Raw genomic sequence first — 18,886 nt, forward strand, 5'->3', positions numbered from 1 at the left:
TATTGAACTTGTAATGAAAACCTTCTAAAAATAAATTGAAACTTGAGGTAAATTGAAAGGACAGTTGTTCTTTCTTGGGTAACAGTAAGACATTTATTACTTTATACTAATTTTTTTCATTCATAAAAAGGACAAAGCACAGTCCTATACTACTCCATTGAAAAAATGATAAAAAATAACTAAAAAATCAATTCAATATTTATCAGTATCAAATAAAACTACTATCACCTTTCCTGAAATACAAAGAAACAACAGATGTATCTATACCTATATAAAGTTTAATTTAGAATCTTGCGTCTTAAAGCAGATGATTATTAGTTAGCTTGACAACAGTTTAAAACTGATGGTCCCAGTTAAATCTGTACAACTGTATGAGAAAATGAAAAGCTTGAGTTATCAGTGTACGAGAGATTTTAAACTACTTTATCTCTGTCACAAATTCAAAACTAAACAACCTCCAAAGTCTGTTTTCCTCTTACCTTTCAGAACCATTTCATGCAAAATCTAACCAGTTTTGCTCATTATTGTCATATATTAGAAAATAAAAGGCAAGCATGCATTTGGCAAAAGATTTAGTTGTTGATTATATAAAAATGCCCAACATGGGTCACATTGCAAAAGTAAAACCCCAAAGTGTAACAATGAAAACACAAACATTTGTACAGAAGGTATACAGAGTATTCATTTCCCTAAAGTATGAAGACATTTTGTTTCTTTTTCAAATACTTAAATATTTTATGAAATCTTGCAATGATCTTAAGACTGTTGACGTACTTCCACTGGGAAATCATCCATTTCACTTATTTTTAAAAGTTTCATTTTATAACAAAGAGTTAAATGTAAACTAATGACATATTTATTGATTTTTCATAATGAAGGCTCTAAACATTTACACATCGATATATAGTACAAAAATTACACAAATTAAAGAAAGGGGGGTAAAGTAGTAATAGATCTATTTTGCTTCCTGTAAATATTTTTTACGAACCTATATGGTATCCTTTCTAAAAAGATAAACTCTAATTAGCTAGCAAGTCTGTGCTAATAAAATAGGATTATACCTCTTGAAGCATCCAACATTGCACTAGTTCATGAGCCAGCTAATTCTTTATTACTCGATTTCTTTTACATCCACATTCAAACACATTTCCGTGCACACCATGGAGAATGAATAAATGTGCATCTTCCTTTTCACAACTTATAAAAATCCAAAGCACCAACACTTGGGAGACACCATTGGAAAGACATATTATTTGCCTCCTCCTGGCCTTCCAGTTTTGCATACTCTTCAAAGTACCATTAGCAATATATTGATTTGGCATTTTTAGCCCGTTTTCAGTATTGCATTGAAGTGGGAATTGAGCTTAAAACTAATTTTATTATTATTATTATTATTATTATTATTATTATGCAAAATGGAATGCTGTAGCTTTTTCAACCTATAGGTGACTTTTTGATCTGACATCCGCAATAAAGAAACGTAATAGTTAGGAATGAAGCAGAAAAACCAAGATACTAGTAATTGTGATATTCACTTAACTGTCACTTATTCCTAACCGTGTAAAGACTGTCACATCTCAATAAAAAAGGAAGCACTCTACTTTTCAAAATTTGTCATTCCACATATGAACAAATATAGCAATATCATGATATTCTAGATAAGAGCTGTGATTTTTGAGATTTGAAATTGATAAGAAAAGCATAAAATAACTTCAGAGTAGAATATAAAAGTAAAAAAAAATCTTTATATGGTATGTTAACTTTACTATTAAAAAAATGATTCTGAAAATCAAATATTTAGAAAATTATTTACTTTGAAAATAAAAATACTGATAGTAAGTTCTAGAATTTGGTTTTCAATAGTCAAAATCTTTCAACTCATGATTTGATAACGGGATTTATGACAAAATATTTGTTACACTTTAAACTCAAGATGTCATGAATGATAGGGGCCATTCAATAATATGCAGTACCCAAAACAGTGAGGAAATTACAAGAGACTGTATTACTCTTACATTTACCACGTACAACCAACAATTCAATCTCTATTATATTTCACAACTTGTTATTAAATTTAAAGCACCTGTATATGGTGATTTGACTTTCACTCTACAGCCTATAGTATTGAATTGAACACTGTAACTTGTCCCATTGGGTTAAATCATGCAACTGTCACAGAATCAGGTTAAATGGTTTATAAGGCATATTGGAACGAGTTAAAAATCATTTATATCTATTTAAAAGTTTATTCTTTTGGATGAAGGGGTTCCTGAATGCCTCAGTCATCATGTGTGTTGTAAATCAGTTGAATAGTTTGTTAAAGTATAATTTATTTGGCTTAGGATGGAGCCGCAGAAATTGGAAGGAATTGTGGTCATCCAAGGGATGAAGGATGTCTTCTGAGCTGGGGTGGGAACAGCAGCTATCACAACACATTCAGAATTCCAAGTAGACAAGGATGCCAAGGGCAGGCAGCAGCAAGCCGAGAAGACTTGGTGATGAGGCGGGTGCACCTACAAGGTAAACCGAAAGTGTGCATATTATTTCATTGATAAACGCCACTATTGCTCATTGAGTCTGCTTCGGCTAAGGCAAGATTGCATAGCCCTGGAAAACAAATGGGTCCTTTTACAAAACAGAGTCTCTTATGCTTATATGATTTAAGAAAAACAAAAGCTTTTGATCAAAGATTTTGTGTGTGAGATCATGTGAATTGTTTACACAACATGATTAAATTAATCATTTAAAATAATATGATCACAAATGTGTATGTTGTCCCTATGATCTGGCTGTCCCAAATTCCTACCAGAAGGCAAAAGGTCAAGAAACGTATACACAGGTGTTAAAAAAGTAAGCTTTATAAAAATAAGATAAAGAGATAACAGTAAATATACAAATAATTTTTCCTGAGATAATGACAACATAGGTATGCTAGGTAGATCTTGCATAATTTCACATCCCAATGGTTTTAAGACATTTATACACTTATATGGAATGATTTAAGTAATGTATTTCTGATAATATTAAATAGTATCATTCAATTTTTACCTAAAGAACAATTGCCCTGAGATATTATACTGTGAATTAAAAATTGAAATGATGTATTATAATATGCTATGGACTTATTTCATATCTTGGGTGACACTTAGAAGGGATACTCCTATAATCAAGTAAGTTTATGGGTCCTGACGACATGAGAATTTTTGAGAAACTGCTGTAAAGTAGGACCAAAAAGTCATACTCTTTCTTCCCAGTGTCCATAACTATTAGGCACTATCTTCTTTTTTAATAAATTGATTATTATCTTTTAAGAGACACAGTCTTGTTCTCTTGCTCAGCCTGGAGTGTAGTGGTTCAGTCATAGCTCACTGCAGCCTCAAACTCCTGGGCCCAAGTGACCCTCCTGCCTCAGCCTCCCAAAGTGCTGGGATTACAGGTATGAGCCACTATGCCTGGCTGGTACTATCTTCAATGAACATGCTGCTAGAATGAGTGAAGGCCTAAAAAATGTAGTCAATGGCTTACAAATGTAACAGGTTTTGTTAATTTTTGAAAGTTTATTCTCTAAATTTGAAACCACCAAATAAATTATTATTATCTATCATATTAAAAGTGACCATAAACAGCTCATTCTTTAGCATGGTCCTTTTATATTCAGGGAGATTTAGGGCATTTCTCCTGAATCTCTCGTCATTAAAAGCACATTCATGTTCCCTATAAGGTGGAAGATAATAGTGTCTTTCTACTTGCTTGTCTTCAACATCGCCCTGCCTGGGGCTTTTGGTGCTGCCTGGAAACATAAGAGGGAAAGCTTTATCAGATACAGATAAAGTGGTTCTTAGAAATGAGCAGGAAAGTGAGTGTCAAAATGTCAGCGCAGATAATAAGGGCAATATAAACAGCCCTCGAGCAGCAGAGCTCCTAAGGACACTATCAATAACAATAGTAAACTTATCATTACTATGAGCGATGCTACTTAGCTACAAGACTATGTTGGCTCATTACGTATATTATGACATGACTACAACAACATACAATGGTAGATCTTATTACCCCAATTTTATATATTTTGTAACTGAGTCAGGTAAAATGACTTGCTCAAGTCCAGTAGTCACTAGAGGGCAGAGACGGGATTAGAATTCAGATCTGTCCAGCTGCTAAGGCCGTGCTCTTTTGACCTCTCTGCCGTGTTCCTGCAGATAACTTTAGCAAGGGACCAGTTTCAGAAATGCAGAAGGACACAGCACTCTGCACTTAATGTGTCAAGGCAAGGGCACAGAAGGAAAATAATAAATGTCACACGGAAAATAGCTAACACATAAACTTTCTAAGAGGTCTTTGTATTCTTGTAATTTTTTTTTACCTTCTACTTTTCTACATATTTTTAAAAATATGCCACAGACCACACATTATTTTATTCTGATAAGATGCCCGATAATAAACCTCAATCACAGAGTAAAACCTTTAAACTTCAATGTTTGACCCAGTGTAAATGATCTTTCCTGAAGCCTTTTTTGTCTGAGGATGACTGCAGGGACTCCGCAATGCTCTGTCTTTTGACCACAAATTACATCTGTGACGGGGACACATTTATGTACTTGCCTGAATTTGTGGGTTGGCAAAGTACAAACTGTGGCTGCTCGAAATAAATTTAGTCAATTGTGGATGCCATCTTGATGTTTTGGTATTAGTATGAAACCAAATACAATTTCATAATTTGTGGCTTTGACATCAGGATATTTGAAATAAACTCCCCATGTTTATGTGTGTTATATTTAATTTCTCTAATGGCTCAAGCTTATGTAATTTTGGTCTTCATCTTCACTTCTCTCCCACATCCCAAACATAAATTAGAGACCTAATTGAAGTACTATTTAATGTCATTTTAAATGACATATATTCTTGAGGAGTTTTTCAATATATATTGATTTTGAATCTAACAGCATATATATATCAGAATACTGCTAACAATTATAATTCTGCTACTTATATGGTATATAGTAAACATATATTTTCCTTTTCATGTAGCTGATGAATGTTAAGCATGAACAAATCATTGATCTTGTGAGTAATTTTTCCCTATCAGAAGAAATGTAAAACCAATTTGGAGTACTGTATCTCTTCCATGGGAATTTCTTGATTTTTTTAGTTCTAAACTTTGATTTAATACTTCCTTCAGGAGGAATTCCTGCTATAGGGAGAGAGATGCTGAAAACAGAAATTTCAATTAAAAGTTGAGCAGTACTGCAGGCTTTCTGATAAGTAGAAAACTGCTCTACTTGGTTTTTAATACAAACCTCCTTTCTGATGCTTCAGTCTGGACACTGGGATGCAGTCTCCGTTTCTACTGCTTGCCTATTGCTAATGATGCCATAACATCTAGAATTTTCTCTTTGTGGTGTCACATTTTGTGACCACAACTGCTAATATCTGTAGATTATGAACAACTTCAAGACAGAGATGATATCCAAATCATATTTTAGCTGTGTTGACTAATACCAAGCCTAGTACATAGAAAGTACCCAACCTATCATGTTAAATGATTGAGTTATGCCTCCATTGTGGGCCCTGAATTTTTTTTTATTACAGAGCACAGGAAGTCTAAGGAAGAAGATGGTGGAAGGAAACCACTGTGACCTTCAGTGGGACCCCTGATATTTCTTTTCATTTTATTCTCTATTGCATAATCTATCTAACTTCTAGGAACCTGGGCAAAGAAAGGGGTTATATCTTCCTATGATTACTTTTCCTCAGAAAATAGATTTTCCTATGAAAGAGATGACATTCAAAATTCATAATATAATATCAGAAGGCATTGATTTCACTACTCAGTCCAGGAGTCCTCCAACTAGTCCTGGTTCAACATTATTATTATTATTATTATTATTATTATTATTATTATTTTAATTTTTTTTTTTTTTTTTTTTTGAGATGGAGTCTCGCTCTGTCACCCAGGCTGGAGTACAGTGGCGCATCTCCGCTCACTGCAAGCTGAGCCTCCTGGAGTCACCCCATTCTCCTGCCTCAGCCTCCCGAGTAGCTGGGACTACAGGAGCCTGCCACCACGCCCGCCTAATTTTTTTGTATTTTTTTTTTAGTAGAGACGGTGTTTCACCGTGTTAACCAGGATGGTCTCGATCTCCTGACCTCGTGATCCACCCGTCTTGGTCTTCCAAAGTGCTGGGATTACAGGCGTGAGCCATCGCACCTGGCCCCGACATTATTTTTTATTCTTCCAAGGTCTATTAATGGCCCTAGCCATACGAAAGAAATGTTTTTATTAGATGGTTGATTCCCCATTGCCTAGAGGTGTGCCTAATATACATAAGGTGTATTAGGTACACATGAATGGATATTTGTGTTGAAAATTGTTGAGTTCAGTAAAACTCCTGCTGGGTTAGCAGCACGTTTGGAGAACTGAAAGAGTAAAAACATCCCTGTGACCAGAGTGAAAATCAGCTCAGACAGAAAAATAACAAAACCTTTATTCAGATTCGTATGACAGACATGGATAATGCCAGCTGTAAAGTTTACAGGAAACACTACCAAGATCACAGAGCTGCTGTAGAATGCCATCATGACCTCCTCACCGAGTGGATGGTGCTGTTACCAACGGTGCCCCAGACCTGCTCTACTTGTCCCATCTATTAGTGGGAATACTCAGTTGCTGGACTGCACTCATGACAGCCCCCAGCTCTAATTAATCGTTGCTCCTCCTATGCCCACCTCAGAAACAGAAACTAGTCGAGATCTGACTGCCACTTTATTTCTACCCTCTTCAGAATTCTTCAGCAGGAACTCAAACCTTACATAAGAAACTTCTCCTTCACACCTGCATGATAGTCCATGATTGCTCTGGTATGTGTTTCTTTGCTACATCCAGTCAATAACTCTGGCTTTGTCAGACTACAGGTTTCTGGTTGATCTTTAGCTGTTTAAATTTTAACATGACAAGCTGGCTAATATGAGTATCAATAAAGCAGGCAATGAGTGCCTGTCCTAGTATGAGCCACAAGGGTATACTGGGAACAGTATCACATGGCAGCTAAGAGTCAGACATTCTGGAAACAGGCAAAGCAAAGTTCAAACTCTACCTCTGCCTTTTACTGGCTGGGTAATCTGGGTAATCTTGAACATGTTATTTAATTTTTTTAATTTAAAAAAATTCAAAAATTTTTTAAACCTTTTTTTCCTTCAACTATAAAATAGGGATAATAACATATCTCATGACATCTATCTATCTTTCTATGTATCTCTCTCGATATATATAGATATAGATATAGACATCTATCTATCTATCTATCTATCTATCTATCTATCTATCTATCTATCTATCTATATAAATAAATGCTGAAAAATTCTAATACTGCACCTACCTTGACTGCGTCCCAGTGGTTACTCATAAAAATGGCTCCAGTACTCTAACAAGTTCACTGAAATTGTTGTCTTCAGTAGCTAAACAGAGCACTTGCTTTTCTTGTGTTGATTAGCCTCAAGCAATTGGGAAAACAGCTAAAAGCTGAGAAAGGCAAATTAGAGAGGTTTTAAATGATATAGGTGAGCAAAGTCCTGAAACACATTTTTCCAATTACCACAAAATTACCAGAAAACATACTTGTCCACAGCTGTGGGCAGAATATGATTCCTGTGTGATGGTCCTTGATAGAAAAATGACTGTGATCAACAAGTTTGGGGGATACTGATTATCCTCTCTTGCTTTGGTGATTCTCAACACGCACTTACTTTCTCTTTTTAGATGAGATTAGTCTCATCTCTCTCTCTCTCTCTCTCTCTCTCTCTCTCTCTCTCTCTCTCTCTCTCTCTCTCTCTCTCTGTGTGTGTGTGTGTGTATGTGTGTGTGTGTATATATATATAAAATATAGATTTTCTGTGTATATATAGATTTTCTATTATATATATTTTCTGTCTGAACATCTCTCTCTCTATATATATATATCTATACATACATAAATCTCTATCTCTATATATATAGATAGAGAGAGAGTTAGCATAACCTTTCTTCAGAAGTAATGATACATGAAAATCCGTTATTGAACTGGGTGAAGAGGGGATGTTTTACTCAAAGATGCTTTTAGGAGCAGGAGACCACCAGATTTTTGTCTTCTCTATTTTCATGCTGGCACCTGTACTTCCCCCAACCCCATCACCCCATGGAACATGTGGGACTCTGCTTATCATGGTTTGAAAACAACTGCTTTATGTAAAGCATATCATGGTTTGAAACAACTGCTTTATGTAAAGCATTTCAGAAATGCATGATTAATAGATAACTCTCAGTAAATGGTAGCAATTCCTGCTACATTTGATGATGTTTATTTCTTGCTCTATACCTGTACTGTATTTCTGGAAAAGTAGTTGGAAAAAATAAAGCAAACAATAGCATGAGCTGGGCATACTGAGTTTTTCTGTAAGAGTCTAGCTTCCAGTTCCAGTGTTTGTGTAGCATGTGGTAGTCAGGGATCTTTGGTTTTAAGAAACAGAACCCCAACCTAAGAGCTGATGTTGTACAACTGGCCTGAGGAACAACTGGAGTAGATAATTGAATACCTGTGTCTTTCAAGTCTCTGGCTTTCACCTCTTCTTCTTTTACAATTTGCCTCATATTCTCAGACTGCTCTCAAGAGAGACATGAGCTCCTAGCTCACATCACGTACTCTTAAGAGCAAACAGACTGGGCTATCTTTTTGCCCCAACTCTAATGAAAAATTCTTAAGGAAAGGCTCTGCTTTGCAAACATCAGGTCACACACTTATCCCCAGACCAATAACTGCAGCTGAGTTAGTGGCTTCTTTGATTGAACTAGCTTGGAGAAGGTTTCCGTCCCTCAACCAATCACTCTGGCTGAGGAGGCAGGGCCACATAAGAAGATGGTAGCTTTCATTCTTATCTCAGGAGGAAAAGTACTTTCCCCAGTGAAAGGGTTGTGTGGATCCAGGAACAAAAGAGGAGTTCTGGGGCGAAAAAGAGACTATTCTCATCTAAAAAGAGCAAGTAAGTGCATGTTGAGAATCACCAAAGCAAGAGAGGATAATCAGTATCTCCCAAACTTGTTGACCACAGTAATCTTTCTATTAGGGACCATCACACAGAAATCATATTCTGCCCACAGCTGTGGACAAGTATGTTTTCTGGTAATTTTGTGGTAATTGGAAAAACGTGCTTCAGGACTTTGCTCACCTGTATCATTTAAAAACCTCTCTAATTTGCCTTTCTCAGCTTTTAGCTGTTTTCCCAATTGCTTGAGGCTAATCAACACAAGAAGAGCAAGTGTGCTGTTTAGCTACTGAAGACAACAATTTCAGTGAACTTGTTAGAGTACTGGAGCCATTTTTATGAGTAACCACTGGGACGCAGTCAAGGTAGGCGCATAGAATTTTTCAGCATTTTTAATCTTATTTATTTGTACAGAAAGGCCTAGTGTGAGTTTGCCACTTTGCAAATTTAGTCACTCATAAGAATTTGTCTGAAAAAATGGTAAATTCATGGTGAAGAGCTTTGTTTTGGACTTAGTCTAACCAGTTGGGAACTTTCTGGGATTCTTTTACTGGTGGTGTTCCATTCTGCAGATTCCCAAATTGTGTTTGTTTCTCCATTGGATTGCTGTCAGAAATAAGTGAAGAAATCAATTAGGTATTTTATTAAACTTTGTGGCAGAAATGTGTGAAAACAAACATTAAAAGAAGCAGAGGTATGTTTTAGTTTGAGACACTGAACTCTAACTTATTGTATGGTTAATTTTCTGAAAATGATAATTTTTAAAAATTCATGCAGTCCCATATACTTCCATGAATTAACACGTGGTCAATGTGAAGCTATTGAGGTAAAAATAAATGTTTTAAATGTATTAACTGAGATTTTGTGAAATGTCTGAAACAAAGGAATCTTTGAATTATTACTGCTTGATTCATTTTTGGCATTTCTGTCCCATCTTTGTCTCTTTCTCCTTGCACATTTTCTCTTGCATATTTTTTTTTCTTTCCAGGTTTCCAACCTGTCTAAATGTTGTCAACAATGCAACTATAGAATAGAGTTGAGATGTAAAACTTACAAACCTGTAAGTAGAAAAGTTGTACTTGCCTGGAAACTAGCATGCAATTTTCAGTAAAACTGCTGTTAATTCAGTGAGGTTATTGTTAACATTTTCTTTGAACTACATATCAAACTTATTATTTTTATGAATGGTCTAATGTTGTTAAGAATTAACGGAGGTGTCATTTTAGAAAGTTAGCTGAATTGGCTTCAAACCAGTTTCTTGGGAAAAATGCTAATGTCATTTTCAATTTTAGATCAAATATTATAAGCATTCACTTCATGACTTTGACAAAATAGAGTAATGGATAGTCACACTAATTGGTTTTAAGTTTCTAAAGAAGAAACTCAAAGAAATCAGAAAATAAAATGGGTTTGAGGTTCAGCAGAATTCTTGCACATTTGATGATTTTTGTTTTTTCCCTAAAATATCTATTTTATGATATTGTCTGTGTATCAGCTTGCTTATTTTCTTTTGATGATTTTATTTCCCTTTGCCTATTTGAGATAGCAACACTCAAATACTAAGCTAAGTAGAGAAGAAAAAAGACAGCTTAAGACCTACTTCCAGTTCTGTCAATAGCTAGTTATATAACTTTAGCAACAGAGAATATTTGGGCTCAGGACACGGTTCTGATGCTGCTGTGATCTTTGGCTGTTTTACTTCTCAAGGATGTGGATTTTCCTTCGGTAAAATGATAGGGTTCACTGTTACAAGTCTTAAGGTTCTTACTACAGCCCTGAGTCTATAATTCTAGGCAAACTATAAATATTTGAGAACATCTAGGATTGAGCCATAAAATTTGCAAACATATTTGTTATATTCCCCTTATTTATGCTAATCAAAGTTGATATTAGTTTATAAATATACATTGAGTGCTTGATCATCTAAGTGCTAGTGGCTTCGCTGAGTTTTTCCATCCAGTGAAGCCCACTAATCTTGCTGCTCCTACTCATTTGGCAATTGTGAACCCAAACCCACATTCCAAGCAAAATGGATTTTTGTTTGTTTGGCAGAGGTACAAGGTTTTCTGGCAGCTTATCCTGGCAGTTGTATTTGTTCCTTACGGTTGACTCTGGCCCTTTCTCTGTCAGAAAACACCAAATCACCAGCATGCCTTTCCTCTTTGAGAAGGGAGTTAACATTTCCGGTACAGTGATAACCAATTGATTTGCTGGGAAATATAAAACCAACTTCTAGCTGCCTCCTGGCCAATAAGCGCATGCTCAACAAGCCCAATTTTGATATTTTTGGGCAAGGTGAGACCATAATTATGAGGACTTTTAAAACTGGCTTACCTACTTCTTTAGAAATGCAAGGTGACATTTACACAAAAGTATGAGAGTCGAAGTGAGACAATTCTATCTGGATACTGTTACCACTCACTTGAGTGTGTGGTCTCTTACAAGGTAGTTAATCTCTGTGCTCCATTTACTTACCTGTAAAATTGGGAGTCTAATACTTACATAGTGGAGATACAATGCATGGTAAAATCCATCTATTAATTGTGAATTTGAAATATGAAATGTAGTTTATTCATTAAAAAGATACTTGATTATTTAGTGATTATTTAGTGAGAATATACTCGGTCTGGAATGAGACAGAAGAGACCCAGACCTTGGGATCTAGGTTCTATTCTATAGAATACACAGAATTATATATAGTGGATTTCATGGGTTTGTTTTATTCCCAACATATACAAAATATTTTGTAAATAACATTCAAGTTTTTAATTTATGATTAATTAACCAATAACCAGAGCCAGTTTATTAGGAAATCTTTGCACTTGGCTTTGGAAATAGGTGTTTGACAGAACATTCTCACATTCGCAGCCCCAACTTTGTGGAATACACTGAGTTACCACCAGGAGCAACTTTTCTCAGCCTCAATCAAAGTTAGAAAGACTGGGAACTTCAAATGCCCATTACATTTTGCCATACGGGGCAAGTGCTAAATTATTCCTTCCACTGCCTCTACCTTGCCGTCTCCAAATTAGTTTTTGAGGCAAAAAGACAAGTAGAGCCAGAGAGAAAGTTTGAAAATTTATGTGTTCCACCATGCCAAAGTTAATGGTTCCTCTTTAGTGCAAGTCTTGAGGGACCAGTTGAGCACTGTAACTAGGAGTTCTTGGACATTTTCAGAAACAACAGATACATGGCCCTATGGGTTTATTTACAGATAAAGAAAGACTGTCTCTTGCAATCATCCCCCCACAAAAGTTGCTTGTTCTATTGCTTTGCTTCTCTCATTTTTGGTGGAAACTGGTTGATATTTGGGGGTACTGACAATAAAGAGAGAGTGAAACTAATTGGCCATGAGAGTCAATTTTCCTTAACTTATTGTAAGTGTATCTTAACAAAAAAAATCCAAGCTAAGGGAAGCAGATACAGTTTCCCACAAAGCCCACTGAGTTCTTCTGAGTCCTTCTTTGACATGAATTTGAATAGATGATCTATTGCTGGTCTTCATGCCTATGCTCAAGGTCATAGTGGGCACAATGTTTGCTTCTAGGTGAGATAATGGAACCTAGGAAGCCTGCCCTATCATGAGGCTAGACATTACAGCTATTCATTCATGAAGTCTATCTTGTATGGTCATCCATAAAATTATAAGAGAGATGAAATATATTTAGGAGACACACATTTGCATACTTAGTAGTAGTACCAGTATTTGTAGGATAAATCATTCTCTAGTACTAGGAGGAGAGGGCAAAAAGTTGCCCACTAAGTTTTCTTAGAACAGAAAACCCATTAGACAGATGAGGGCTGTGGAGATGACACAGAAAAGATTCTGTTCAATTGGTGTGGTGACCCCCAAAGTAGAAATTGTATTCAGTTTCATGTGGCTCTTTTGTGAGACCCTAATTAGCACAGCCATTGAAGTGGCTGGCCTACCTGGGAGTAATTCACATTTCAATTTCCATTTCACAAAGCGTAGATGCAGATTAAGTCCGAGTTTATATTTTACTTCTGCTTTTCTTTGTAAAATAAAATCTTCACCTAACAATAAGGAAAATTCTGAAATTTAAATATACAGAAAGTGATGATAAAAGAATAGTGAGGGGGGCGGAGCAAGATGGCCAAATAGGAACAACTCCAGTCTCCAACTCCCAGCGCGAGCGACACAGAAGACCGGTGATTTCTGCATTTTCAACTGAGGTACTGGGGTCATCTCACTAGGGAGTGCCGGACAATCGGTGCTGGTCAGCTGCTGCAGCCTGACCAGCGAGAGCTGAAGCAGGGCGAGGCATCGCCTCACCTGGAAGCGCAAGGGGGAAGGGGATCCGTTTTCCTAGCCAGGGGAACTGAGACACACAACACCTGGAAAATCGGGTAACTCCCACCCCAATACTGCGCTGTAAGCATACAGGCACACCAGGAGAATATATCCCAATCCTGGCCGGGAGGGTCCCACGCCCACGAAGCCTCCCTCACTGCTAACACAGCAGTCTGCCGCGATCTATCCGCAAGGCAGCAGCAAGGCTGGGGGAGGGGCGCCCGCCATTGCTGAGGCTTAAGTAGGTAAACAAAGCCACTGGGAAGCTCGAACTGGGTGGAGCTCACAGCAGCTCAAGGAAGCCTGCCTGTCTCTGTAGTCTCCACCTCTGGGGACAGCGCACAGCTGAAGACCAACAGGGGAAGTAGCGGGAGCCGGTGCAGACGCGAACGACTCTGTCTGACAGCTTTGGGGAGAGCTGTGGATCTCCCAACGCGGAGGTTGAGATCTGAGAACGGACAGACTGCCTGCTCAGGTGTGTCCCTGACCCCTGAGTAGCCTAGCTGGGAGAAATCCCCCACTAGGGGCAGTCTGACACCCCACACCTCACAGGGTGGAGTACACCCCTGAGAGGAAACTTCCAAAGGAAGAATCGGACAGGTACACTCGCTGTTCAGCAATATTCTATCTTCGGCAACCTCTGCTGCTGATACCCAGGCAAACAGGGTCTGGAGTGGACCTCAAGCAATCTCCAAAAGACCAACAGACAGTCCTTCTGACTGTCAGAAGGAAAACTATCAAACAGGAAGGACACCTACACCAAAACCCCATCAGTACGTCACCACCATCAAAGACCAGAGACAGATAAAACCACAAAGATGGGGAAGAAGCAGGGCAGAAAAGCTGGAAATTCAAAAAATAAGAGCGCATCTCCCCCTGCAAAGGAGCGCAGCCCATCGCCAGCAACGGATCAAAGCTGGTCAGAGAATGACTTGGACGAGATGAGAGAAGAAGGCTTCAGTCCATCAAACTTCTCAGAGCTAAAGGAGGAATTACGTACCCACTGCAAAGAAACTAAAAATCTTGAAAAAAGAGTGGAAGAACTGACAGCTAGACTAATTAATGCAGAGAAGATCATAAACGAAATGACAGAGATGAAAACCATGACACGAGAAATACGTGACAAATGCACAAGCTTCAGTAACCGACTCGATCAACTGGAAGAAAGAGTATCAGTGATTGAAGATCAAATGAATGAAATGAAGCGAGAAGAGAAACCAAAAGAAAAAAGAAGAAAAAGAAATGAGCAAAGCCTGCAAGAAGTATGGGATTACGTAAAAAGACCAAATCTACGTCTGATTGGGGTGCCTGAAAGTGAGGGGGAAAATGGAACCAAGTTGGAAAACACTCTTAAGGATATCATCCGGGAGAACTTCCCCAACCTAGTAGGGCAGGCCAACATTCAAATTCAGGAAATACAGAGAACGCCACAAAGATACTCCTCCAGAAGAGCAACTCCAAGACACATAATTGCCAGATTCACCAAAGTTGAAATGAAGGAAAAAATCTTAAGGGCAGCCAGAGAGAAAGGTCGGGTTACCCACAAAGGGAAGCCCATCAGACTAACAGCAGATCTCTCGGCAGAAACTCTACAAGCCAGAAGAGAGTGGGGGCCAATATTCAACGTTCTCAAAGAAAAGAATTTTAAACCCAGAATTTCATATCCAGCCAAACTAAGTTTCATGAGTGAAGGAGAAATAAAATCCTTTACAGAGAAGCAAATGCTTAGAGATTTTGTCACCACCAGGCCTGCCTTACAAGAGACCCTGAAGGAAGCCCTAAACATGGAAAGGAACAACCGGTACCAGCCATCGCAAAAACATGCCAAAATGTAAAGACCATCGAGGCTAGGAAGAAACTGCATCAACTAACGAGCAAAATAACCAGTTAATATCATAATGGCAGGATCAAGTTCACACATAACAATATTAACCTTAAATGTCAATGGACTAAATGCTCCAATTAAAAGACACAGACTGGCAAACTGGATAAAGAGGCAAGACCCATCAGTCTGCTGTATTCAGGAGACCCATCTCACATGCAGAGACATACATAGGCTCAAAATAAAGGGATGGAGGAAGATCTACCAAGCAAATGGAGAACAAAAAAAAGCAGGGGTTGCAATCCTTGTCTCTGATAAAACAGACTTTAAACCATCAAAGATCAAAAGAGACAAAGAAGGCCATTACATAATGGTAAAGGGATCAATTCAACAGGAAGAGCTAACTCTCCTAAATATATATGCACCCAATACAGGAGCACCCAGATTCATAAAGCAAGTCCTTAGAGACTTACAAAGAGACTTAGACTCCCATACAATAATAATGGGAGACTTCAACACTCCGCTGTCAACATTAGACAGATCAACGAGACAGAAAGTTAACAAGGATATCCAGGAATTGAACTCATCTCTGCACCAAGCGGACCTAATAGACATCTATAGAACTCTCCACCCCAAATCAACAGAATATACATTCTTCTCAGCACCACATCGCACTTATTCCAAAATTGACCACATAATTGGAAGTAAAGCACTCCTCAGCAAATGTAAAAGAACAGAAATTATAACAAACTGTCTCTCAGACCACAGTGCAATCAAACTACAACTCAGGACTAAGAAACTCAATCAAAACCGCTCAACTACATGGAAACTGAACAACCTGCTCCTGAATGACTACTGGGTACATAACGAAATGAAAGCGGAAATAAAGATGTTCTTTGAAACCAATGAGAACAAAGATACAACATACCAGAATCTCTGGGACACATTTAAAGCAGTGTGTAGAGGGAAATTGATAGCACTAAATGCCCACAAGAGAAAGCAGGAAATATCTAAAATTGACATTCTAACATCACAATTAAAAGAACTAGAGAGGCAAGAGCAAACACATTCAAAAGCTAGCAGAAGGCAAGAAATAACTAAGATCAGAGCCGAACTGAAGGAGATAGAGACACAAAAAACCCTCCAAAAAATCAATGAATCCAGGAGTTGGTTTTTTGAAAAGATCAACAAATTGACGGACCGCTAGCAAGGCTAATAAAGAAGAAAAGAAAGAGGAATCAAATAGATGCAATAAAAAATGATAAAGGGGATATCACCACCGACCCCACAGAAATACAAACTACCATCAGAGAATACTATAAACGCCTCTACGCAAATCAACTAGAAAATCTAGAAGAAATGGATAATTTCCTGGACACTTACACTCTCCCAAGGCTAAACCAGGAAGAAGTTGAATCCCTGAATAGACCAATAGCAGGCTCTGAAATTGAGGCAACAATTAATACCCTACCCACCAAAAAAAGTCCAGGACCAGATGGATTCACAGCTGAATTCTACCAGAGGTACAAGGAGGAGCTGGTACCATTCCTTCTGAAACTATTCCAATCAATAGAAAAAGAGGGAATCCTCCCTGACTCATTTTATGAGGCCAACATCATCCTGATACCAAAGCCTGGCAGAGACACAACAAAAAAAGAGAATTTTAGACCAATATCCCTGATGAACATCGATGCAAAAATCCTCAATAAAATACTGGCACACCGGATTCAGCAGCACATCAAAAAGCTTATCCACCATGATCAAGTGGGCTTCATCCCTGGGATGCAAGGCTGGTTCAACATTTGCAAATCAATAAACGTAATCCAGCATATAAACAGAACCAAAGACAAGAACCACATGATTGTCTCAATAGACGCAGAAAAGGCTTTTGACAAAATTCAACAGCCCTTCATGCTAAAAACGCTCAATAAATTCGGTATTGATGGAACGTACCTCAAAATAATAAGAGCTATTTATGACAAACCCACAGCTAATATCATACTGAATGGGCAAAAACTGGAAAAAATCCCTTTGAAAACTGGCACAAGACAGGGATGCCCTCTCTCACCACTCCTATTCAACATAGTGTTGGAAGTTCTGGCTAGGGCAATCAGGCAAGAGAAAGAAATCAAGGGTATCCAGTTAGGAAAAGAAGAAGTCAAATTGTCCCTGTTTGCAGATGACATGATTGTATATTTAGAAAACCCCATCGTCTCAGCCCAAAATCTCCTTAAGCTGATAAGCAACTTCAGCAAAGTCTCAGGATACAAAATTAGTGTGCAAAAATCACAAGCATTCTTATACACCAGTAACAGACAAGCAGAGAGCCAAATCAGGAATGAACTTCCATTCACAATTGCTTCAAAGAGAATAACATACCTAGGAATCCAGCTTACAAGGGATGTCAAGGACCTCTTCAAGGAGAACTACAAACCACTGCTCAGTGAAATAAAAGAGGACACAAACAAATGGAAGAACATACCATGCTCATGGATAGGAAGAATCAATATCGTGAAAATGGCCATACTCCCCAAGGTTATTTATAGATTCAATGCCATCCCCATCAAGCTACCAATGAGTTTCTTCACAGAATTGGAAAAAACTGCTTTAAAGTTCCTATGGAGCCAAAAAAGAGCCCGCATTGCCAAGACAATCCTAAGTCAAAAGGACAAAGCTGGAGGCGTCACGCTACCTGACTTCAAACTATACTACAAGGCTACAGTAACCAAAACAGCATGGTACTGGTACCAAAACAGAGATATAGACCAATGGAACAGAACAGAGTCCTCAGAAATAATACCGCACATCTACAGCCATCTGATCTTTGACAAACCTGAGAGAAACAAGAAATGGGGAAAGGATTCCCTATTTAATAAATGGTGCTGGGAAAATCGGCTAGCCATAAGTAGAAAGCTGAAACTGGATCCTTTCCTTACCCCCTATACGAAGATTATTTCAAGATGGATAAGAGACTTAACTGTTAGACCTAATACCATAAAAACCCTAGAAGAAAATCTAGGTGGTACCATTCAGGACATAGGCATGGGCAAGGACTTCATGTCTAAAACACCAAAAGCAACGGCAGCAAAACAAAAATTGACAAATGGGATCTAATTAAACTAAAGAGCTTTTGCACAGCAAAAGAAACTACCATCAGAGTGAACAGGCAACCTACAGAATGGGAGAAAATTTTTGCAACCTACTCATCTGACAAAGGGCTAATATCCAGAATCTACAAAGAACTCAAACAAATATACAAGAAAAAAAAAACAACCCCATCAAAAAGTGGGCAAAGGATATGAACAGACATTTCTCAAAAGAAGATATTCATACAGCCAACAGACACATGAAAAAATGCTCATCATCACTCGCCATCAGAGAAATGCAAATCAAAACCACAATGAGATACCATCTCACACCAGTTAGAATGGCAATCATTAAGAAGTCAGGAAACAACAGGTGTTGGAGAGGATGTGGAGAAATAGGAACACTTTTACACTGTTGGTGGGATTGTAAACTAGTTCAACCATTATGGAAAACAGTATGGCAATTCCTCAAGAATCTAGAACTAGATGTACCATATGACCCAGCCATCCCACTACTGGGTATATACCCAAAGGATTATAAATTATTCTACTACAAAGACACATGTACACGTATGTTTATTGCGGCACTATTCACAATAGAAATGACTTGGAATCAACCCAAATGTCCATCTGTGACAGACTGGATTAAGA

General features: G+C 37.9%; 1 protein-coding gene across 1 annotated transcript in view; it reads right to left on the bottom strand.

Annotated features, from left to right (window-relative positions):
• Window positions 1-555: 555 nt before the first annotated feature.
• CNTN1 (contactin 1) overlaps window positions 556-18,886 on the bottom strand; it is a 441,173-nt gene continuing 422,842 nt past the window's right edge. The window contains exon 24 of the mRNA XM_030939730.1: window positions 556-2,513. Coding sequence (XP_030795590.1) covers window positions 2,437-2,513 — 77 coding nt within the window. The 3' untranslated portion in view covers window positions 556-2,436. The remainder of the gene's footprint in view (window positions 2,514-18,886) is intronic.

Source organism: Rhinopithecus roxellana, chromosome 10, assembly GCF_007565055.1.
Source record: "Rhinopithecus roxellana isolate Shanxi Qingling chromosome 10, ASM756505v1, whole genome shotgun sequence".
In the NCBI taxonomy this organism is placed as follows: domain Eukaryota; kingdom Metazoa; phylum Chordata; class Mammalia; order Primates; family Cercopithecidae; genus Rhinopithecus; species Rhinopithecus roxellana.